Consider the following 23,258-nt stretch of genomic DNA (forward strand, 5'->3'; position numbering starts at 1 on the left):
GCGGCGCGGCGCGGCGCGGCGCGGCGCGGCGCGGCGCAGGCCCCGCTTCGTTTCCGCACGGGCTCTTCTCGCTCACACTAGTGACTGTGCCGACTGGAGCACGCTTTGCTAAGGCGCAGCTGCTCCAGCGCTTGTTGGCAGATGGGCTTCGACCACGTGCATCTCTGCGTAATGCTTATTGGCTATATTAAAGATAGAAAGGAAGCTCGTGTAAGGTTAGAAAAATGGCCCTTAAGCGGTGTGTGTGTGTTGGTGGGGTGGGGGTGAGAATGAAATGTAATTCACAGCAGCCTCTGAGGTGTGTGGGAAAGCAAAAGTGAAAGGCAGTTTGGGGAGATAAGAGGGACTGCTAATGGGAGGAATTAACAGTTGCAAAGGCTAAGGCAACGACCAGCGAAAGGATCGAGGAGGTGGAGATGTCCTCTGAAGCGCTTGTCCCGAGCGTGGAAGCCCCTGGCGGGAGAGCTATCGTCTGCCCCCCGTGCAATGAGGTCTGTAAGCCTGCACATTCCTCTACGTCCGAGTACACCACATGAAACCTTTTTTGTGCGATGTGGGTTTGGGGGCTGAAGGAATAGCCCCTTGTAACTGAGAGAAGGCAGTGACGTGGTATTTCCCGTAGGCTGGTAGCTGTCAATGTTTTCCGAGGTTGCTCGTGCTAGTTTCCATTTATGCCTTTATAGCTCACTTGATCAGCGTAGGCTGCTCAGCTGGTAAGGAAGGGTGGAAGCTTGTGCTACAGCTCTTACTTCCCGTGCTGATCGACGCGGGTACCGAGGCACCCGACTACGACAGCCTATGCGTTCCTGAAATACCGCGACCGGTATTTCCTCCTGCGACCCGCGTTTTAGGGAGGATCTTCGTTGCTGGGATGTACTGTCAGTCGTGATTTCGGGAACGAATGCGATGGGTAGCGTTCCGGTACGGGGCTGTCCTGACCTGCAGGAAGGTAGCTAGCCACTCGTACCAGAGTATCCGAGGAGCTCATGGCGCTCCTTGCTTCTCGCTGTACGCTGAGAGGGGTGAAATGTTTCCTTTCGGGACTGGGCGCCCAGGGGTGCTTCAGATGAGTGAGGGAGGTTCCCTCTCCTGTTTGAAGCGAAGCCGTGGGAACGTTTTCGTTCCCCGGGTGTGTTGCAGTCTGCAGCAGCTGCTCCGAGTTCTGCCTCGGGAGGCAGGAGGCTGCTGATCTCTTTGGCTCCCCTTGAGGCACCTCTTATCTCGGCAAGTGCCTGTAAACGGCCAGCTCTCTGAGCTTTAGCGTGTGCTGCCGCTGTGAGCTCTCCCTCGAGAGGGGAGATGTGAAGACAAACACTCAGACAAAAGGGTGATCGCTGGAGAGTGCTTGCTTGCGTGGTCCTTTCCAACCTCGGATGGCATAAGCTGCGGAGAGACTGCAAAGGAGAAGAGTCTACGCCTAGAGGGAAATACTGGCCAGCTGCCAATCCGTTGAAAAGGACGGCAGCCGGACGTGTTTCTTCTGTCCTTGACGTCTGAGGCTGGATCCCCGTTACTCTGGGTCCATGCTCTCTGTTCCAGAGAGCCGAGTGGCTGCTGGGAGTTGCTAGCATTCGTGTTACAGATGTTCCACGTTCTTTCGGACATGTGCTTTAGGCAGATGAGACTCTCTTTAAGCAACCTGGCACGACCCAGCGTTTTGCCTTAGGTGCTCATTGTTTGTGTCCTTTTTTTTTTTGCCCTTTCCCATGCCAAGTAGATCTTTTTTTATAGCGTGATGATACTTTCCCTCTTCTCTCTTTGCCAAGGGATCCTGTATGGTGGTACTGAGAAGTAGAATGTCACCAAGCATGGTCCTTTTGTCCCTAATGTGAGCATAGTGTTGTTTAATGAATTTTGCTTGGCGGTCTTACGAATGGTAGGGAATGATAAGACCTCCTCAGGTATTTCATATTGAAGAGTCCTTATTTCACTTCTTCTGTGCCATGTGGCATCCTGTCCCTTCCTTTAGCAGCTCCCGCTTGTAGTGCAGCTTCTTCTTTCAGTGCTGATTATTTGAAATCTGGGCAAGCATTTTGTTAGCTGTAGGACATCCTGTAATCCAAACAATGCTGGAGGAAGGGGTGAGAAAGTCTGCATTTCTCTTAATGTGTTGCTTCTGAATGACTTTGCTGACCACAAAAGCCTGCTCGCATAGCAACTTTCTTGGTTGTCTTATTGCAGGTTCCTGTTACCCGCAGGGTGGTACTGGTCCATTTGCTTTACTGTTCATCTTGTAGACAGTGGTGACGTTAGAAGAAGAGGTAAATTAAAGCTGAGGGTATGGCTGTACTTGGGCCTAAGGTCCCTGAACTTTGTCGTGTGCTGTGCTGATACTAATTATAACACAAGTATTTAAGCAGAGTGAGATTCCATGTAAAGATATGCTCGCTAGGTAAGTGACCCCTTTGTGTGTCTTACTCTGTCTACAGCAGAGTGTGAGCATTTGTTGGTGAGGAAGAACTTAGTGATGGGGAAGAGTGTGTTCACAGGGAACCTTTCTGTCCCTTCCTGGCAGAACGGTGTGAAGGTTTGTTCCCAGAGAGTAGGAGGTTTCTTTGCTGATGATGGCAGAGGTTTATGACATTGTGCACGCCAGGGCACCGGTGTCTCTGTTGCAGCCAACTCTGGCCTTGGCTAAGGAGGAATACAGGGGACTGGGTTGATTTGACTCTGTTCCTAGGTGCTGAGGACCAGCATCATCTGGGGAAGGTGCTTGGAAAAGGAGTGAAGCTTGTGGTGTGTTCCGAGCCTGACCATCGCTCTTGCCTCGGTGGTGGGGAAACAAGGCAAGAAGAGTCTTTGTGGGGGCAATGCATTCCCTGGTTGTGCCTAAGATTCAAAGAGAAGAGCCGTCACCTCAAGGAGTGCGGGAGCTGACTGTAGAGAGAATGTAGACTTCTTGTGGCTCTACAGCATTGTGATAAATCCTCCTGATATCACTGTATGGAAGAGACATGAAAGGTTGAGGTATGACCTGGAGTCCTTTACCTGTGTTGGGTATCTCTTCCACATGTTCTTGTCTCAGAATGTTCATCACCTTAAATGTTAATTGGTGGGTAGTGACAGAAAGGTGACTGTGACATATCAGAATGTAGTGTGTGTTTTCCATTTGGGAAGTACTGCTACCTCCTTCCTAGGTGTGCCTGTGTATTACTGGTTACCTGCTGGAATGTTCTGCTTTGAGAGAACAGTGAGTTTCAACCTGTAGATGGGGTAAGGGGCTGGAACAGCAAAATCACTGCTTGCTAAAATTCAAATTGTGAAGTGTATGTGCATATGACACAGGTACCCCTTGACCTAAGCAGGGAATCACCATTGTGCCCTTCCTAAGGTGCTTTCCTATGTATTGTGAGTGGAGATGAACAACTGTATGTTTACAGAGGGCAGCCTATCCTTAGGCCTGGAAAGTATGGGTGAAGCGTGCAAAAGCAAGCTGGAGTACGGTTCCCAGTAGGGAGTGGAGCCCGTGATGTCCTTATGAGAGGACAGAATGCCTTCTTAGTTCTTCGGAGAATTGGAGAGCGCTTGTGTCCAGTCGATATCACTGTCTCAGTGGACCTGAGAGGTCGGAGGCAACGCACTACAGTGAACACTGCGCCAGCCTAGAGACGTGCTCTAAAATCAATCAATACACCTGCTGCTTATGAAAGATGTATGTTTCAGTTTTGGTTTCTTCAAGCCTTTATCAGGTGGGAGTTGAGTGACGGCTCTACCAGTTCCTGGAGATTGCATCTCTCCCGTTCTCTTCAGGCCTCCAACGGACACTGTCGGAAGAGCTTTTGTGGTTTCTTGGGTTTGATTTTTTGATGGCAGGTCCCGTGTCACTGAAGGCTTCTGAACACTTGCCTCTCTGTGGGAATGTGGTCACACTGGCATCCTCTACATGCGTCCAGCTTTAGCGTGTTGATGTGACCCACAATGTGTGGATGCACTAGGTACTCAGGAACCCGAGAGCAGTGGAAGGTTGCTTGTTTATTATGAGGTCTGGGTCAAAGGTGGGCATAGTGAGCACTCACGCAGGTACTGAGACCGGGAGCACTTAGGCCACATTTATAGTGCATAACGTCTTGTGATACCTCTCATGATCTTCAGCTTACAGTACAGCTTCTTTTGTGACTGGTAGTGACTTGGAAGAGGTAGCTCACTAGTAGAATACCCTATACCCCAAGTACTGTAAGAGTTCTTCATGGTGGAAGGAATGTGTTGCCCTTCATAATTACGTGAAGAGAGCTCGCACACTTTGAGTGGTGATGCTACGATGCGGCAGGGACTGCAGTATGCATAGCACGATGTGTCCTGAGAGAAGAAGGTGAGACGTGGATTCCAGGGAATATGAGGGTTTTTGGATGGGGAGAAGTCCCTTCCTGGCAGAACGGTGTGAACCTTTGTTCCCAGAGAGTGGGAGGATTCTTTGCTGATGTAGATTCAGGCTTTTGATGCAGTGCACGCTAGAGCAGAAGTCTGTTGCAGCTAATTCTGGCCTTGGCTTAGGAGAGATGAAAGTTCAAAAAGAGCTTCTATGAGGCCACGTAGTTGCTTCATCACATGCACCTTTGTAGCACCGTGTTGAAGGCAGGCTGAAGAATTCTGTTTGTGTAGATGTAGGGGAGGTTGCAGAGTTGTCTGAATTATAATTTTAAACGAATACAAGGTGAGTGTGAACACTGGTCGTAGATGTAATATTCCACCCACAGCTGTGGTTTCATCCGGTCTTATTTTCTGTGAAGTGTGGCTGAGGAAATGTGGCTATGGCCTATGCCGTGAGCATTGTGAGGAGCCTCCTCAGTGGATGTTGCTTACTAGATACCTTTACTATATACCTCCTACAAGCAATATAAACTACAATATCAGGGCATGATTCCTTCATTTCAGTGTGCTTCAAATTCCAGCCTTGGTTGTGGTTGTCACCTAAAGCCAGGCCTCAAAGTGTCTGACCATGGTTTAAAGGAGATGTAAATGCTCTAAATGTACGCGTGGAGGAGCAGTTTCCATAGATATCTTAAACGTTTTCAGCTGAAAACAGGAAGACTCTGATGAACACGCTTGCTTAGTATGTCACGCAGTGCTCTCGCCTATTGCTTGTGCACGGCCTAAAGTCAGATGTTCTCGATGCTGCAAGTAAAGGGTCGTCAGGCAGTGCATTGACGGTGAGAGGCTGGGTGTGAAAGTGGGGATAGGTGGGTCAGCGGTGCTTTTGGCTAGGCAATATATTGATTTCATGCCTTGTGCCACCGCCCGTGGCAGTTATGCTAGGTCTCTGTTGTCCCATCCTTAAAGGCGGTGACAGTCCTCTGAAGAATGTGTCTTCAGGCAGTAATGTTGTATGTACAAAGGTGCTGCTTGACTAGAATGCCTCGTAATTCCTGTGTGAAACCTCATTCTTCTACCCGTACGACCTTTTAACACCAGGATGGAGAGTCTCATCACAGTTGCATGTAGCTTTCCCAGGCCTGAGCCACCTTCAAGCTGAGTTTGCTAGATGTCTTCCTAGGTCACATTTACAGAACGGGCTGTTGCTTTGGAACCTGTCAGTGTTGTTTTGCAGCGAACACTTAATTCCCTAGACAAGCTTGCAGCCACCTGAAGACTGAATTCTTCCCCGTGAGGAAGACAAAGCTGAGCAGCTAAACCAGCATCTCCCATACATGCTGTTCTATCCCCCACGAGACTTAGGCTCCGGCGGAGGCCTGCAATAAGCCTTCTGGCTTCCTAGGCGCAGGAGGAAGCAGGCCGTATGGTACACAAATCCACGCACAGGGATGAACACTTGTGAAAACAGACCCCTTCCTATCTAGCCCAACATAAGAATTCAGGGCCTGGCTTGCAACTTGAGGTCTCACTGACCTTCCAGATGCTCTGTGGGTGCCTTTTTAGGCAGAGCTGTGGCAAAACAGCTGTAAATCACACATGTGAAATACATGCCTCCAAGGGGCCAGTTGGAGGTTTCGGAATCACTAATCCTCAAAAATGATAGCGAGATCTGAGCTACTGCTTTGTGATAAACGAGATCTCTTTACTGCACATGCCTGTCACCTCTGATGCCTCTCCTTCAAGCTGGCCACACACTAATGTGGTATAGTCTGGTGCAGAGTGCTTCTAGGAAATACCAGCTACTTCTGGGTTGCTCTGATCTCTTAGAGGCCTGTGGACACATGGCCTGCCTCTCGGTGTGCCATCCTGCATTGCCCAGGACTGGAACCAGGCCTTCTCAAGTGGCAGAAGGAAGGTCACAGTTGCAGGCAGAAGTAATTCCAGCTGAATAGGATAGCCTAAGCCTGGATAAGGCCTGGTAACAGGACTTTTGCCTAGAAGCTCCCCAAGGCAACAAGGTCTCAGGCATAACAGTGTGAAATCATTTTTACAGCAGACCTCAGACTGCAGAGTTTCAGCCAAGCGTACCCTGAGCTTTTTATGGACAGCGCTAAGAATCAGCATCAGGATGTGCTTAGGGCAAACAATCTACGTTGTAGATTGGCCAGCCTGGTACTGATATAGAAAAAGAGCAAGTTTAATAGGCAGCTCAGTTATGTTAGTATGCTAACACGTACGATACCTTTAGGGTCCTTTCTTCTCAATCAATATTATTTGCTTATAAAAAGGAAAGAACAAACCTCAGGCACCTACATATAAAAGTAAGGTGAGACTTAGACAAGCTGGAAAGCGTTTGGAGGCCTGCCATAAAATCACGGACCTGATTCCCAAACTGAGAAGGAGGAATAGCTTGGTCTTCTAAGATTTCCTACTCCTTCTCCCTTTTGCTTGCAACTAAGCACAGCGCTTTACCAGACTGGTGTGGCTTACCGGAAATAGAAGTGTGAAATATTCAGACGAGCCCCTTCCCAACCTGGGCATGCGTTTCATCCTCTGCATGAGAAATCTTATTTATCACTCTGTCCTATTTATTTCTTTCTTTGCCTTCATCCCGAGTCAGGGAATGAGTCACACTCACAGAGACGGAAGAAGGGAAAGAAAAAGAACAAAAAATACTGACATAGGGTTATTGCTTTCAAAGTCTTCTCAAGCTATGAAATCATTGTACGGGTCTGTTGCTTTTACTATCCTGTAGTGGATAACTACAGTAGTGAAGAAATACCTCGTTGTGCGAGTGCGAGCCGGCTGCAGTGGCGGCGCGGGGACTCCGGGTGCCGCTGTTGCCCGATGCGAAGCGCCGCCGCAGCCGCCGCCGCAGACGGAGCCGGAGCCGGAGCCGCCGCAGCCTCCCGCGGGGCGGCTGCTCGCTCGCGCAGTGCCCGCCTCGGAGCCGGAAGAGCGGAGCGGAGCAGAGGCGGACTGGGTCTCGCCGCGCCGGTCGACCTGTGAGCCAGCTGCGGGGGATCTGCAGAGCAGGGCGGCGTCGGAGGACGGGAGGCGAGGCGCGGCGAAGGCGGCGAGCGGCGGGGATGGGAGCGAGGCAGGGAGCGCAGCGGCGGGCAGCAGCCAGGCACGTCGCGCTGCTGGCCGTGCTGCTGCCGGTGTGCTGCCGGGCGGCGCCGGAGCGGCTGCGCTATGCGGTTCCCGAGGAGACGGGCAGCGGCTCCCTGGTGGGGCCGCTGGCGCGGGACCTGGGGCTGAGCCCGGCAGACCTGCCGGCGCGGCAGCTGCGCATCAGCTCGGAGAAGCCCTACTTCGCGGTGGGCGCGGAGAACGGGCACCTGTACGTGAGCGAGAGGCTGGACCGGGAGGAGATGTGCGGCGACTCCGTGTCCTGCTCGGTCAGTTTCGAGGTGGTGCTGCAGAACCCGCTCAACGTTTTCCACGTCGACGTGGCCATCCAGGACATCAATGACAACTCGCCGGTCTTCAGCAAGGCAGCTCTCGATCTGGAGATCGGGGAATTGATGCTTCCTGGTGCGCGGTTTCCGCTGGAGATGGCGCAAGATCCGGATGTGGGAAGCAACTCGCTGCTCAGCTACCAGCTCACTGACAGCCCCTCCTTCTCGCTGGCAGTGAAGGAGAGCCCGGATGGAAGCAGGCAGCCCGAGTTGGTGTTAGAAGCAGCTTTGGATCGTGAGAAGCAGAGCTCCTTCCAGATGGTGCTGACGGCGGTGGACGGCGGGTCTCCGGCGAGGTCGGGCACGGTGCAGATTCGCATCAACGTGACAGACGCGAATGACAACGCGCCCGTGTTCAGCAAAAGCGCCTACGAGGCGCGAGTGCGGGAGAACGCGCCGGCGGGGTCGCTGGTGCTGCGGGTGCGAGCCACGGACGCGGATGCGGGCTCCAACGGCCGCGTCTCCTACGCCTTCAGCAACGTGCCCGAGGCTGTCCGCGCTGTCTTCAGCATAGACAGCGACAGCGGCGACATCCGAAACGAAGGGACTCTGGATTTCGAGGAGAGGAATAGATACAGCTTCGGCGTGGAAGCGAGGGACGGGGGCGGGCTCAGCGGTCACTGCAAAGTCCTCGTAGAGGTCACAGACGAGAACGACAACGCGCCCGAGATAACGACGCTGTCGGTGTCGAGCCCGGTGCCCGAGGACTCCCCGCTCGGCACCGTCGTCGCCCTCGTCAAGGTGCGAGACCGGGACTCTGGCGACAACGGGAAGGTGCGGTGCGAGCTGGAGGGCGAGTCGCCGTTCGCCATCGTGGCGTCGTCGGGCAGCTCGTACAAGGTGGTGACGGCGAGCGCGCTGGACAGGGAGCGGGCGGCCGAGCACAACGTGACGGTGGTGGCGAGCGACGGCGGGAGCCCGGCGCTCTGCAGCCGCACGACGCTGGCGCTGGCCGTGTCGGACGTGAACGACAACGCGCCGGTGTTCGAGGAAGCGGCCTACAGCGCCTACGTGGCGGAGAACAACGCGGCGGGCGCGGCGGTGCTGCGCGTCCGCGCGCGGGACGCGGACGCGGGCGCCAACGGGCGCGTGAGCTACTGGCTGGCGGGCGGCAGCGCGGGCGAGGCGGCGGCGGCGCCCTACGTGTCGGTGGAGGCGCGGAGCGGCGCGCTGTACGCGCAGCGCTCCTTCGACTACGAGCAGTGCCGCGAGTTCGCCGTGGAGGTGAGGGCGCAGGACGGCGGGTCGCCGGCGCGCAGCTCGACGGCGACGGTGCGCGTCTTCGTGCTGGACCTCAACGACAACGCGCCGCAGGTGCTGTGGCCGGCGGCGGCGGCGAGCCCCGGCGCGGGCCCGTTCGAGGTGGTGCCGCGGTCGGCCGAGGCGGGCTACCTGGTGGCCAAGGTGGTGGCGGTGGACGCGGACGCGGGGCGCAACGCGTGGCTGTCGTACGAGCTGCTGCAGGCGACGGAGCCGGCGCTCTTCCGGCTGGGGCTGCACAGCGGCGAGGTGCGGACGGCGCGGGCCGTGTCGGAGCGCGACGCGGCCCGGCAGCGCCTCGTGGTGGTGGTGAAGGACCACGGGCAGCCGGCGCTGTCGGCCACGGCCACGCTGCACGTGGTGCTGGCCGAGAGCTTGCAGGAGGCGCTGCCGGCGCTGAGCGAGCGGGCGGCGGGCGCCGAGTCGCCGGCGGATTTGCAGTTCTACCTGGTGCTGGCGCTGGCGCTGCTCTGCGCCTTGTTCGTGCTGAGCGTGGCGCTGGCCGTGGCGGCGCGGGTGCGGCGCGCCGGGCCGCCCGCCGTCCTGCGCTGCCTGGGCGTCGAGCGCTTCGCCGCCGCCGGCCCCGCCTTCCCGGCCGACTTCTGCGAGGGCACCTTGCCCTACTCCTACAACCTGTGCGTGGCGCCGGGCCGCGCCGTCGCCGAGTGCGCCTTGCTGCCGGCCCCGCTCCCCAGCCGCGCCGTCGACGATCTTCTCAGCGGCGACCCGCCCGCGATGCTGACGCCCAGCAGCAGCCGTGCCCCGGCAGAGCCGCCGTCGCACCCCGACGCAGTGCAGGTCTGTAAGCCGACCCCAGCCCTCTTCTCGCACCCTTCCTTATCTTCACACCCCCCGCGTCTGCTCGTTTGTAGTTTTCGTAAGCTTTAGCAGCCTGTGCTGCTTCTCCTCGATTGTATTTGCATCTTAACGAGGAAAGGGGAGCGCCTGTTGAGGCGAATGGATGAACGGACGAATGACTGAGAACAAGCAACACTCCGGTGACGCCTTGCTTTTAGGAGCAGCAAGTGCTCCCGTAGGGTTCTTCTGCTCACAGTTTGGGAGGTATGCCGAGGGGGAACAGACCAGGGCGTAGATCGCGGATCGATGTCAGAGGCAGCAGAGAAATTTGTAACATGAATGTCTGTTGCCACACTGAATGACATGGGGATTTGGCTATGAGAGGCGCGGCGCGGCGCGGCGCGGCGCGGCGCGGCGCAGGCCCCGCTTCGTTTCCGCACGGGCTCTTCTCGCTCACACTAGTGACTGTGCCGACTGGAGCACGCTTTGCTAAGGCGCAGCTGCTCCAGCGCTTGTTGGCAGATGGGCTTCGACCACGTGCATCTCTGCGTAATGCTTATTGGCTATATTAAAGATAGAAAGGAAGCTCGTGTAAGGTTAGAAAAATGGCCCTTAAGCGGTGTGTGTGTGTTGGTGGGGTGGGGGTGAGAATGAAATGTAATTCACAGCAGCCTCTGAGGTGTGTGGGAAAGCAAAAGTGAAAGGCAGTTTGGGGAGATAAGAGGGACTGCTAATGGGAGGAATTAACAGTTGCAAAGGCTAAGGCAACGACCAGCGAAAGGATCGAGGAGGTGGAGATGTCCTCTGAAGCGCTTGTCCCGAGCGTGGAAGCCCCTGGCGGGAGAGCTATCGTCTGCCCCCCGTGCAATGAGGTCTGTAAGCCTGCACATTCCTCTACGTCCGAGTACACCACATGAAACCTTTTTTGTGCGATGTGGGTTTGGGGGCTGAAGGAATAGCCCCTTGTAACTGAGAGAAGGCAGTGACGTGGTATTTCCCGTAGGCTGGTAGCTGTCAATGTTTTCCGAGGTTGCTCGTGTTAGTTTCCATTTATGCCTTTATAGCTCACTTGATCAGCGTAGGCTGCTCAGCTGGTAAGGAAGGGTGGAAGCTTGTGCTACAGCTCTTACTTCCCGTGCTGATCGACGCGGGTACCGAGGCACCCGACTACGACAGCCTATGCGTGAGCTCTCCCTCGAGAGGGGAGATGTGAAGACAAACACTCAGACAAAAGGGTGATCTCTGGAGAGTGCTTGCTTGCGTGGTCCTTTCCAACCTCGGATGGGATAAGCTGCGGAGAGACTGCAAAGGAGAAGAGTCTACGCCTAGAGGGAAATACTGGCCAGCTGCCAATCCGTTGTAAAGGACGGCAGCCGGACGTGTTTCTTCTGTCCTTGACGTCTGAGGCTGGATCCCCGTTACTCTGGGTCCATGCTCTCTGTTCCAGAGAGCCGAGTGGCTGCTGGGAGTTGCTTCGGAGGAGGGATGAGTGGAGGTGGTGTGCACAAAGGTCTTGGAATAGAGTGCAAGAGGTCTATCTCCATAATGACATTAACAACAACAATAATGGCGAGTTATAAACGGGAGCTATCCTTTCGCAGTAGATTGGGCTTGTCGTTTAGCGACATGCTGGAGGGAAGGCGCCGTGTGAGCACGTGGGCTCCACAGGCAGCTGTACCTAGAATGGCAGCTGTAGGACCTTACCTACAGAGGTACACACAAATGCGTTTTTTAGAAACGTGTCTGGATTCAGGGGTGTCGGCGGGTTCATAAGAGGGGGCATCTCAGTGACACACGGGTTCCTTTGCCTTTTAATGGTCGTGTGTTATAATACAGAGAGTGCCTGCAGAAAGCAAAAGCCTGTATTTTCTCCCCCACGAGACGGCCACGCTGACGTGTAGATCTGCGGAGCATGGTGGGGTGAAGACACGGCTGAATCGTGAAGGTGTGCTCTCGCGTCTCGGTGCAGTATCGTGAAGCGTGTTGTAAGCCGAGATTCGCATATGCGCATAAGAACGAGCGGAGAGGAGCGGAGCAGCGATTAGCTTTGCCGGCGCTAGAGCGCTGCAGTGATTCCTGGAGGCTGCAAGTGTCGCTGTCTGCTCACGATGGGCCGCTCGGCAGCCCGAGAGCGCGAGAAGAGAAGCGAGCCCGAGAGAGAGGAGCCGCCGGAGTGCAAGGACAGCGCAGGAAAGAGCAGGGTGCGGTCGGAGCCGGCTTGTGCTGTTGGCAGTGGAGATTCAGCCGGGAGGAGAGCGGCGGAAGCGGTGGCCCGAGCTTTGAAATGTGGCCGCGAGAGAGGCGCCGGGACCGCCGAGGGCGAGCGCTGCTGTGGTGCGCCTGGGTGGCAGCGTGGGTGCTGGCGCGGGGGCAGCTGCGCTACTCGGTGCCCGAGGAGATGCAGAAGGGCTCTTTCGTGGGCGACGTGGCCAAGGACCTGGCGCTGGAGCTGGCGGCGCTCCGCGACCGCGGCGCCCGCATCGTAGACACAGATAGGAGTCAGTATTTTGCTCTGCATGAGAAGACCGGCCATTTAGTGACGGCGGCACGGATAGACAGAGAGCAAGTGTGTCGGCTGCTGGAGACGTGCCTGATCCATTTGCAGATTCTGATACAGAATAAAGCCCATCTTTATACTGTGGAAATAGAAATCACTGACCTGAATGACAATGCTCCCACATTCCAGCAAGATAAACTGCAGGTTCGAATCAGTGAAACAGCAGCCGTGGGAACACGGTTCCAACTGGAAGAAGCACAAGACGCAGACGTGGGTGTGAATGCCCTGCAGCGCTACGAGCTGAGCGGCGACGAGCACTTTGCTCTCGATGTGCTGGTGGCACCAGACGGCTCGAAGTATGCGGAGCTGGTGCTGGCGAAGGCGCTGGACCGGGAGGAAAGCACCATTCACGACCTGGTGCTCAGGGCAATGGACGGCGGGGAGCCGGTGCGCACGGGAACAGCGCGGATCCGCGTGGTCGTGCTGGATGCAAATGACAATGCGCCGGTGTTCAGCCAGGCGGTGTACACAGTGCGTGTGCGGGAGGACGTGCCCATGAGGTCATGGCTGCTCACTGTGAACGCCACGGATGCAGATGAGGGCACCAATGCAGAGCTGACCTACTCGTTGCGCAGAACGCCCGGTGAAGCATCATGCATCTTCCAGGTGGACGCCCACACTGGGGATGTTACAGCCATAGGGACGCTGGACTATGAGGAAGCGGCTCTGTATGAGCTGGAGGTGCAGGCAAAGGATGGTGGGGACCTCTCAGCCAGGGCAAAAGTCCTGGTGAGTGTGATTGATGTGAATGACAACGCACCTCTAATCACAGTGACATCTGTTGTGAGCTCCATGTCCGAGGACAGCCCCCCGGGGACTGTTATCGCTTTTATAAATGTGAAAGATGCAGATTCAGAGGCCAATGGGGAGGTCAGGCTGTCCCTCCCAGACAGGCTGCCATTTCGCCTAGAGAAGTCCTCTGAGGACTACTACAGTGTGGTGACGGCGAGGGAGCTGGACCGCGAGGAGGTGTCGGAGTACAACGTGATGGTGCGGGCGACGGACAGCGGGTCGCCGGCGCTGTGGAGCAGCACGGTGCTGCCGCTGCGGGTGCTGGACGTGAACGACAATGCGCCGGTGTTCGCGGAGGCGCGCTACAGTGCCCAGCTGCGCGAGAACAACGCCAAGGGCGTGCTGGTGCTGTGGGTGCGGGCGGCGGACGCGGACTGGGGGCAGAACGCGCGCGTGCGGTACCGGCTGTGGGAGGGGCAGGTGCGGGGCGCGCCGCTCTCGTCGTACGTGTCGGTGAACGCGGAGACGGGCGCGCTGTACGTGCTGCGCTCCTTCGACTACGAGGAGGTGCGCGAGGTGGGGCTGTGGGTGCAGGCGGAGGACGGGGGCACGCCGGCGCTGAGCAGCAACGTGTCGGTGCGGCTCTTCATCGTGGACGAGAACGACAATGCGCCGCAGGTGCTGTACCCGCCACCGGTGGCAGCAGCAGCAGCGGGTCCGGGCTTGGGCTGGACAGGCATGGAGCTGGCACCGCGCTCGGCGGAGCCCGGGGCGCTAGTGGCCAAGGTGGTGGCGGTGGACGCAGACTCGGGGCAGAACGCGTGGCTCTCCTACGAGCTGACCAAGGCCACGGAGCCGGGGCTCTTCCACGTGGGGCTGCACAGCGGCGAGGTGCGCACGGCGCGGTCCCCGCTGGCGCGTGACGCGCTGCGGCAGAGCCTGGTGGTGGTGGTGAAGGACCACGGGCGGCCGGCGCTGTCGGCCACGGCCACGCTGACGGTGGTGCTGGCCGAGAGCGTGGCCGAGCTGCTCTCGGAGCTGGGCAGTGCGGCGGCGCCGGGCGATCCCCCCGGCAGCCTGGCGCGCTGGCTGGTGGTGGCTGTGGCGGCCGTGTGCTGCCTCTTCCTCGCCTTCCTGCTGGCACTGCTGGCGCTGCACATGCGGCACTGGCGCCGCTCACGGCTGCTGGCGGCGGGTGGCGGCGCCTTGCGCGCCGTCCCAGCCTCGCCCTTCGTGGGCATCGATGGCGTCCGCGCCTTCCTGCACTCCTACTCGCACGAGGTCTCGCTCACGGCCGGCTCGTGCAAGAGCCAGCTCCGCTCCCCAGGTGCCAGCTGCTCCAACACGCTCACGCCCGTGCCACCGCCCGACCAGTGCGCCGCGCTGCTGCCCCAGGAGCCCTCGAGCACCGCTGGCCACAGCGGAGACACCCTGCTGGTGAGTCCCTCGAGCGAGACTTTCAAAGTCCTTCTTTGTGCTGCCCGTCCTCCTGCCTTTGCTCCTCCGTGGCACTACTTGTGCCTTTGCTTTCCTGTGCGTCGTTGCTTCTGCCATGTTGTGGGGGAGTAACAAGCAGAAGTAGAGGTCTAGCTGAGGACATGGCTATGAGTGCCCCCAAGGTCCCTAGCACTGATAGAATTTGCTTTTGCAGCACTACAGATGGTGCGCAACTGTCACAAACGTAAATGCATTTTTGTCAATGTAGTTTCTTCATGTTTTGAACTGCCCATTCCTTGAGCTGGGCCTTTGAGGCCTGTGCCACGTTGTTACTCAGGTTACCGCCTTTCGTGTCTCATTCAGCTATTCCTGTGAATGCCAGATTTTGGGAGTAGACGTACAATTTGCGTTAGTAGTTGTATGACAGATGTTCCATGTTCTTGGTGACATGTGCTTTAGTCAAATGAGACTATCTTTAAGTAGAGTTTGGGATGACCCAGTGTTTTGCCTTAGGTGCACATTGTTCGTATACTTTTTTTTCCCCTTTCCCATGACAGGGAGCTCTTTTTATGGTGTTATCGTTCCATGATGATACCTTCCGTCTCCTTCTCTCTTTGCTGAGTCATCCCGTACAAACGGCTTTACTGAGAAGTAGAGGGTCACCAAGCGTGGTCCTTTTGTCCCTAATGTGTGCATAGTGGTGTTTTACAAATGGTGCTTGGCAGCGTTACAGATAGTTGGGAATGATAAGGCCTCTTCAGGTATTTCATAGTGGAGGGTTCCTTATTTCACTTCTTCTATGCCGTGCAACATCTTGTCCCTTCCTTTAGCAGCTCCCACTTATAGTGCAGCTTCTTCTTTTAATGTTGACTATTTGAAATGTGGGCAAGCAGTTTATTAACTGTAGGACATCATGCATTCCAAACAACGCTGGAATAAGGGATAAAGAAGTATGCATTTCTCTTGATGTGCTGGTTCTGAATGACTTTGCTGACTGCAAAAGCCTGCTCGCATAGCAACTTTGTTGGCTGTCTTATTGCAGATTCCTGTTACCCGCAGAGTGGTACTGGTCCATTTGCTTTACTGTGTCTTTACTTGTAGACAGTGGTGACGTTAGAAGAAGAGGTAAGGTAAAGCTGAGGGTATGGCTGTACTTGGTCCTAAGGTCCCTGAATGCCAGTAACTTTGTCGTGTGCTGTGCTGATACTAATTATAACACAAGTATTTAAGCAGAGTGATATTTTGTGGAAAGATGTGCTCCCTAGGGGTAAGTGAAGCTCTTGTGTCTTACTCTGTTTAAAGTAGAGTGTGAGCATTTGTTGATGGGGAAGAACTTGGTGATGAGGAAGAGTGTTCACAGAGAGACTTTCTGTCCCTTCCTGGCAGAACAGTATGAACCTTTGTTCCCAGAGAGTAGGAGGTTTCTTTGCTGATGCTGATACAGGCTTATGACATCGTGCACGCCAGGGCACATGTGTCCCTCTTGCAGCCAGTTCTGGCCTTGGCTAAGGAGGAATGCCATGGACTGGGTTCATTTTCTAGGATTCCACAGAGAAGCCATCCCCTGCCGGAGTCAGGGAGCTGACTGTGGAAAGTATGTAGACTTCTTGTGGCTCTACAGCAGTATGATAAATCCTTCTGGCATCACTGCATGGAAGAGAAGTGAGAGGTTGAGGCATGGCCTGGGGGGAAGTAGAGCCACCTGGGCCTTTACCTGTGTTGGATGTGTTGGATGTGTCTTCCACTTGTCATTGTGTCAGAATATTCTTTGCATTAAGCGTTAACCGGTGGGTAGTGACAGAAGGTGAACGTGACATGTCAGAATGCAGTGTGCCTTTTCCAAACAGGAGGTACTGCTACCTCCTCCTGGAGACCCTTCCTAGGTGTGCCTGTGTATTGCTGGTTGCCTGCTGGAATGTCCTGCTTTGGGAGAACAGTGAGTTTAAACCTGTAGATGGGGTAAGGGGCTGGAACAGCAAAAGGACTGCTTGCAAAGGTTCAAATTGTGAAATGTATGTGCATAAGATACAGGTACGCCTTGACCTAAGCAGGGAATCACTGTTGAGCTCTTCCCAAGGTGCTTTCCTATGTACTGTGAGTGGAGATGAACAACTGTATGTTTGCGGAGGGCAGCCTATCCTTAGGCCTGGAAAGTATGGGTGAAGGGTGTGAAAACCCTGGAGCAGGGTTCCCGGTAGTGTGTGGAGTCCCTGATGTCCTTATGAGAGGACAGAATGCCTTCTTAGTTCTTCGGAGAATTGGAGAGCGCTTTTGTCAAGTCGATATCACTGTCTCAGTGGACCTGTGAGGTCAGAAACAATGCAGTTCAGTGAACACTGCCCCAGCCTAGTACTGTTTTCTAAAAAAAAAAAAAAAAAAAAAAAAAAAAAAAAAAAGAAAAGAGAGAGAGAGAGAAATCTGTGTTTTTATGGAAGATGTTTTTCATCTCTTCTAGCCTTTGTGGAGCGTGAATTGAGTGATGGTTCTTCCCATTCCTGGAGATTACCAGCACTGAGAAAGGCCTGGAAAATTCCCATGCACATCTCTCTCATTCTCCTCAGCCTACCAACAGATACTGTCTGTAGCGCTTTTTTTTTTTTTTTTTTTTTTTCCTGTGTGATGGAATGTTCCATGTCAATGAAGGCTTGGCTCTCTGTGGGAACTGCTATCATGCTGGCATCCTCTGTATGCATCCAGCCTTACAGTGTTGATGTGACCAACAACATGTGAATGCACTACGTACACAGGATCCTGAGAGCAGTGGCAGGATACTTGTAGTGAGAACTCACACAGCTATTGAGACCAGGAGCACTTACACCCTGTTTGTAGTGCCTGATGTCTTTTTATTCCTCTCCTGATCGGTATCTACCAGTCAGCTTTTTTCCTGACTGGTATTTGGAAGAGGAACCTCACTAATAGCACATGTTTGTAGAGTGTAATGTCTTGTGATTCCACTCATGATTTCAGCTTACAATACAGCTTTCTGCATGACTGGTAATTATCTGGAAGAAGTATATCACTAACAGAATACCCTATTTCCCAAATACTCTAAGTGATACTCATGGTAGAAATGTTATGTTCTTTTTAAATATGTGTAGTGAGCTTGCACATTCTGAGTGGTGATCCTACAACATGGCATGGACTGCAGTATGCATAGCATGGTGTGTCCTGAAAAAACAAGGTGACACCTGGATTCCAGGGAATATGAGGTTTCTTGATGGGTAAAAGACATGTAGTTTGCCACATAGTACACAGGACTGCATTTGTGCAGGGCTCTGAGGCTGCGAAGTCTTGAGTCTTCATATGTTTTGGGGGAACAGTCAGGGCTGGCACCATCAGAAACTGAGACCACCAGCATCCTTTATTGCTAGGTCCGCATTCACATGACCACAAGAATGAAGCGATGGAGTGAGAAACAGGAACAAGTACAGTGGGCCAGTGCCTAAGATCAATGGCTACAAAGCCTTGTGAGAAATGCCATGTGAGGTCACTGTGCTGAGAACAGAGAAGCTGAGGTATGGAAGAGATACAAATGGAGTCACGTGTGTTTATGGCTGTGCTGGTTTAGAGATGACAGCCTATATCCTCCAAGCAAACTTTGGGGAGTACCTGTGCCTATGCCAGACATGTATGCCCAAAGGGAATATATAATTCTAGCATCACATTGTCGTGATGCCAACTAAGGTGCCAACAACAGAAACCGCAGCCCTGACTTACCGAAGCTGATGCCAGAGAAGACGATTGATTGCATCCCCGAGGCGACTTTCTGTGACAGCTGGGGGTGGCACACGGTAACGCTACGAAGCAGCTCTGGGATGAAGAGCTCCCTTGGGGAGAGCGCGGCCGCAGCATGTAGCTTTGCGCGGGGCTCTGGGCTGCTACGAGCGGCGGCAGTGGCGGCGCGGGGACTCCGGGTGCCGCTGTTGCCCGATGCGAAGCGCCGCAGCAGCCGCCGCCGCCGCCGCCGCCGCAGACGGAGCCGGAGCCGGAGCCGGAGCCGGAGCCGCCGCAGCCTCCCGCGGGGCGGCTGCTCGCTCGCGCAGTGCCCGCCTCGGAGCCGGAAGAGCGGAGCGGAGCAGGGGCGGACTGGGTCTCGCCGCGCCGGTCGACCTGTGAGCCAGCTGCGGGGGATCTGCAGAGCAGGGCGGCGTCGGAGGACGGGAGGCGAGGCGCGGCGAAGGCGGCGAGCGGTGGGGATGGGAGCGAGGCAGGGAGCGCAGCGGCGGGCAGCAGCCAGGCACGTCGCGCTGCTGGCCGTGCTGCTGCCGGTGTGCTGCCGGGCGGCGCCGGAGCGGCTGCGCTATGCGGTTCCCGAGGAGACGGGCAGCGGCTCCCTGGTGGGGCCGCTGGCGCGGGACCTGGGGCTGAGCCCGGCAGACCTGCCGGCGCGGCAGCTGCGGCTGGTCTCGGCGGCTAAAAGGCAGCTGAAACACTTCGCGGTGGGCGCGGAGAACGGGCACCTGTACGTGAGCGAGAGGCTGGACCGGGAGGAGATGTGCGGCGACTCCGCGTCCTGCTCGGTCAGTTTCGAGGTGGTGCTGCAGAACCCGCTCAACGTTTTCCACGTCGACGTGGCCATCCAGGACATCAATGACAACTCGCCGGTCTTCAGCAAGGCAGCTCTCGCTCTGGAGATCGCGGAATGGACTGTTCCTGGTGCGCGGTTTCCGCTGGAGATGGCGCAAGATCCGGATGTGGGAAGCAACTCGCTGCTCAGCTACCAGCTCACTGACAGCCCCTCCTTCTCGCTGGCAGTGAAGGAGAGCCCGGATGGAAGCAGGCAGCCCGAGCTGGTGTTAGAAGCAGCTTTGGATCGTGAGAAGCAGAGCTCCTTCCAGATGGTGCTGACGGCGGTGGACGGCGGGTCTCCGGCGAGGTCGGGCACGGTGCAGATTCGCATCACCGTGACAGACGCGAATGACAACGCGCCCGTGTTCAGCAAAAGCGCCTACGAGGCGCGAGTGCGGGAGAACGCGCCGGCGGGGTCGCTGGTGCTGCGGGTGCGAGCCACGGACGCGGATGCGGGCTCCAACGGCCGCGTCTCCTACGCCTTCAGCAACGTGCCCGAGGCTGTCCGCGCTGTCTTCAGCATAGACAGCGACAGCGGCGACATCCGAAACGAAGGGACTCTGGATTTCGAGGAGAGGAATAGATACAGCTTCGGCGTGGAAGCGAGGGACGGGGGCGGGCTCAGCGGTCACTGCAAAGTCCTCGTAGAGGTCACAGACGAGAACGACAACGCGCCCGAGATAACGCCGCTGTCGGTGTCGAGCCCGGTGCCCGAGGACTCCCCGCCCGGCACCGTCGTCGCCCTCGTCAACGTGCACGACGCGGACTCTGGCGACAACGGGAAGGTGCGGTGCGAGCTGGAGGGCGAGTCGCCGTTCGCCATCGTGGCGTCGTCGGGCAGCTCGTACAAGGTGGTGACGGCGAGCGCGCTGGACAGGGAGCGGGCGGCCGAGCACAACGTGACGGTGGTGGCGAGCGACGGCGGGAGCCCGGCGCTCTGCAGCCGCACGACGCTGGCGCTGGCCGTGTCGGACGTGAACGACAACGCGCCGGTGTTCGAGGAAGCGGCCTACAGCGCCTACGTGGCGGAGAACAACGCGGCGGGCGCGGCGGTGCTGCGCGTCCGCGCGCGGGACGCGGACGCGGGCGCCAACGGGCGCGTGAGCTACTGGCTGGCGGGCGGCAGCGCGGGCGAGGCGGCGGCGGCGCCCTACGTGTCGGTGGAGGCGCGGAGCGGCGCGCTGTACGCGCAGCGCTCCTTCGACTACGAGCAGTGCCGCGAGTTCGCCGTGGAGGTGAGGGCGCAGGACGGCGGGTCGCCGGCGCGCAGCTCGACGGCGACGGTGCGCGTCTTCGTGCTGGACCTCAACGACAACGCGCCGCAGGTGCTGTGGCCGGCGGCGGCGGCGAGCCCCGGCGCGGGCCCGTTCGAGGTGGTGCCGCGGTCGGCCGAGGCGGGCTACCTGGTGGCCAAGGTGGTGGCGGTGGACGCGGACGCGGGGCGCAACGCGTGGCTGTCGTACGAGCTGCTGCAGGCGACGGAGCCGGCGCTCTTCCGGCTGGGGCTGCACAGCGGCGAGGTGCGGACGGCGCGGGCCGTGTCGGAGCGCGACGCGGCCCGGCAGCGCCTCGTGGTGGTGGTGAAGGACCACGGGCAGCCGGCGCTGTCGGCCACGGCCACGCTGCACGTGGTGCTGGCCGAGAGCTTGCAGGAGGCGCTGCCGGCGCTGAGCGAGCGGGCGGCGGGCGCCGAGTCGCCGGCGGATTTGCAGTTCTACCTGGTGCTGGCGCTGGCGCTGCTCTGCGCCTTGTTCGTGCTGAGCGTGGCGCTGGCCGTGGCGGCGCGGGTGCGGCGCGCCGGGCCGCCCGCCGTCCTGCGCTGCCTGGGCGTCGAGCGCTTCGCCGCCGCCGGCCCCGCCTTCCCGGCCGACTTCTGCGAGGGCACCTTGCCCTACTCCTACAACCTGTGCGTGGCGCCGGGCCGCGCCGTCGCCGAGTGCGCCTTGCTGCCGGCCCCGCTCCCCAGCCGCGCCGTCGACGATCTTCTCAGCGGCGACCCGCCCGCGATGCTGACGCCCAGCAGCAGCCGTGCCCCGGCAGAGCCGCCGTCGCACCCCGACGCAGTGCAGGTCTGTAAGCCGACCCCAGCCCTCTTCTCGCACCCTTCCTTATCTTCACACCCCCCGCGTCTGCTCGTTTGTAGTTTTCGTAAGCTTTAGCAGCCTGTGCTGCTTCTCCTCGATTGTATTTGCATCTTAACGAGGAAAGGGGAGCGCCTGTTGAGGCGAATGGATGAACGGACGAATGACTGAGAACAAGCAACACTCCGGTGACGCCTTGCTTTTAGGAGCAGCAAGTGCTCCCGTAGGGTTCTTCTGCTCACAGTTTGGGAGGTATGCCGAGGGGGAACACACCAGGGCGTAGATCGCGGAACGATGTCAGAGGTAGCATAGAAATTTGTAACATGAATGTCTGTTGCCACACTGAATGACATGGGGATTTGCCTATGAGAGGCGCGGCGCGGCGCGGCGCAGCGCAGGCCCCGCTTCGTTTCCGCACGGGCTCTTCTCGCTCACACTAGTGACTGTGCCGACTGGAGCACGCTTTGCTAAGGCGCAGCTGCTCCAGCGCTTGTTGGCAGATGGGCTTCGACCACGTGCATCTCTGCGTAATGCTTATTGGCTATATTAAAGATAGAAAGGAAGCTCGTGTAAGGTTAGAAAAGTGGCCCTTAAGCGGTGTGTGTGTGTTGGTGGGGTGGGGGTGGGAATGAAATGTAATTCACAGCAGCCTCTGAGGTGTGTGGGAAAGCAAAAGTGAAAGGCAGTTTGGGGAGATAAGAGGGACTGCTAATGGGAGGAATTAACAGTTGCAAAGGCTAAGGCAACGACCAGCGAAAGGATCGAGGAGGTGGAGATGTCCTCTGAAGCGCTTGTCCCGAGCGTGGAAGCCCCTGGCGGGAGAGCTATCGTCTGCCCCCCGTGCAATGAGGTCTGTAAGCCTGCACATTCCTCTACGTCCGAGTACACCACATGAAACCTTTTTTGTGCGATGTGGGTTTGGGGGCTGAAGGAATAGCCCCTTGTAACTGAGAGAAGGCAGTGACGTGGTATTTCCCGTAGGCTGGTAGCTGTCAACGTTTTCCGAGGTTGCTCGTGTTAGTTTCCATTTATGCCTTTATAGCTCACTTGATCAGCGTAGGCTGCTCAGCTGGTAAGGAAGGGTGGAAGCTTGTGCTACAGCTCTTACTTCCCGTGCTGATCGACGCGGGTACCGAGGCACCCGACTACGACAGCCTATGCGTTCCTGAAATACCGCGACCGGTATTTCCTCCTGCGACCCGCGTTTTAGGGAGGATCTTCGTTGCTGGGATGTACTGTCAGTCGTGATTTCGGGAACGAATGCGATGGGTAGCGTTCCGGTACGGGGCTGTCCTGACCTGCAGGAAGGTAGCTAGCCACTCGTACCAGAGTATCCGAGGAGCTCATGGCGCTCCTTGCTTCTCGCTGTACGCTGAGAGGGGTGAAATGTTTCCTTTCGGGACTGGGCGCCCAGGGGTGCTTCAGATGAGTGAGGGAGGTTCCCTCTCCTGTTTGAAGCGAAGCCGTGGGAACGTTTTCGTTCCCCGGGTGTGTTGCAGTCTGCAGCAGCTGCTCCGAGTTCTGCCTCGGGAGGCAGGAGGCTGCTGATCTCTTTGGCTCCCCTTGAGGCACTTCTTATCTCGGCAAGTGCCTGTAAACGGCCAGCTCTCTGAGCTTTAGCGTGTGCTGCCGCTGTGAGCTCTCCCTCGAGAGGGGAGATGTGAAGACAAACACTCAGACAAAAGGGTGATCTCTGGAGAGTGCTTGCTTGCGTGGTCCTTTCCAACCTCGGATGGCATAAGCTGCGGAGAGACTGCAAAGGAGAAGAGTCTACGCCTAGAGGGAAATACTGACCAGCTGCCAATCCGTTGTAAAGGACGGCAGCCGGACGTGTTTCTTCTGTCCTTGACGTCTGAGGCTGGATCCCCGTTACTCAGGGTCCATGCTCTCTGTTCCAGAGAGCCGAGTGGCTGCTGGGAGTTGCTTCGGAGGAGGGATGAGTGGAGGTGGTGTGCACAAAGGTCTTGGAATAGAGTGCAAGAGGTCTACCTCCATAATGACAACAACAACAACAATAACGGTGAGTTATAAACGGGAGCTATCCTTTCACAG

At 56.8% G+C, this 23,258-nt stretch overlaps 2 protein-coding genes across 2 annotated transcripts; both read left to right on the top strand.

Moving 5' to 3' along the window:
• Nucleotides 1-7,232: 7,232 nt before the first annotated feature.
• LOC134147058 (protocadherin gamma-B1-like) lies at nt 7,233-10,114 on the top strand. Its single transcript, XM_062587797.1, has one exon. The coding sequence runs from the start codon at nt 7,401-7,403 to the stop codon at nt 9,918-9,920; it is 2,520 nt and encodes an 839-aa protein (XP_062443781.1). The 5' UTR covers nt 7,233-7,400; the 3' UTR covers nt 9,921-10,114.
• Nucleotides 10,115-11,614: 1,500 nt separating this feature from the next.
• Nucleotides 11,615-21,466, top strand: LOC134146997 (uncharacterized). The gene is made up of 3 exons (XM_062587695.1): nt 11,615-14,556; nt 15,658-15,686; nt 18,569-21,466. Exons 1-3 carry the CDS (start codon nt 12,115-12,117, stop codon nt 21,282-21,284), a joined length of 5,187 nt encoding a protein of 1,728 aa, XP_062443679.1. The 5' UTR covers nt 11,615-12,114; the 3' UTR covers nt 21,285-21,466.
• The last annotated feature ends 1,792 nt before the right edge of the window (nt 21,467-23,258 follow it).

Source organism: Rhea pennata, chromosome 14 (assembly GCF_028389875.1).
Source record: "Rhea pennata isolate bPtePen1 chromosome 14, bPtePen1.pri, whole genome shotgun sequence".
In the NCBI taxonomy this organism is placed as follows: domain Eukaryota; kingdom Metazoa; phylum Chordata; class Aves; order Rheiformes; family Rheidae; genus Rhea; species Rhea pennata.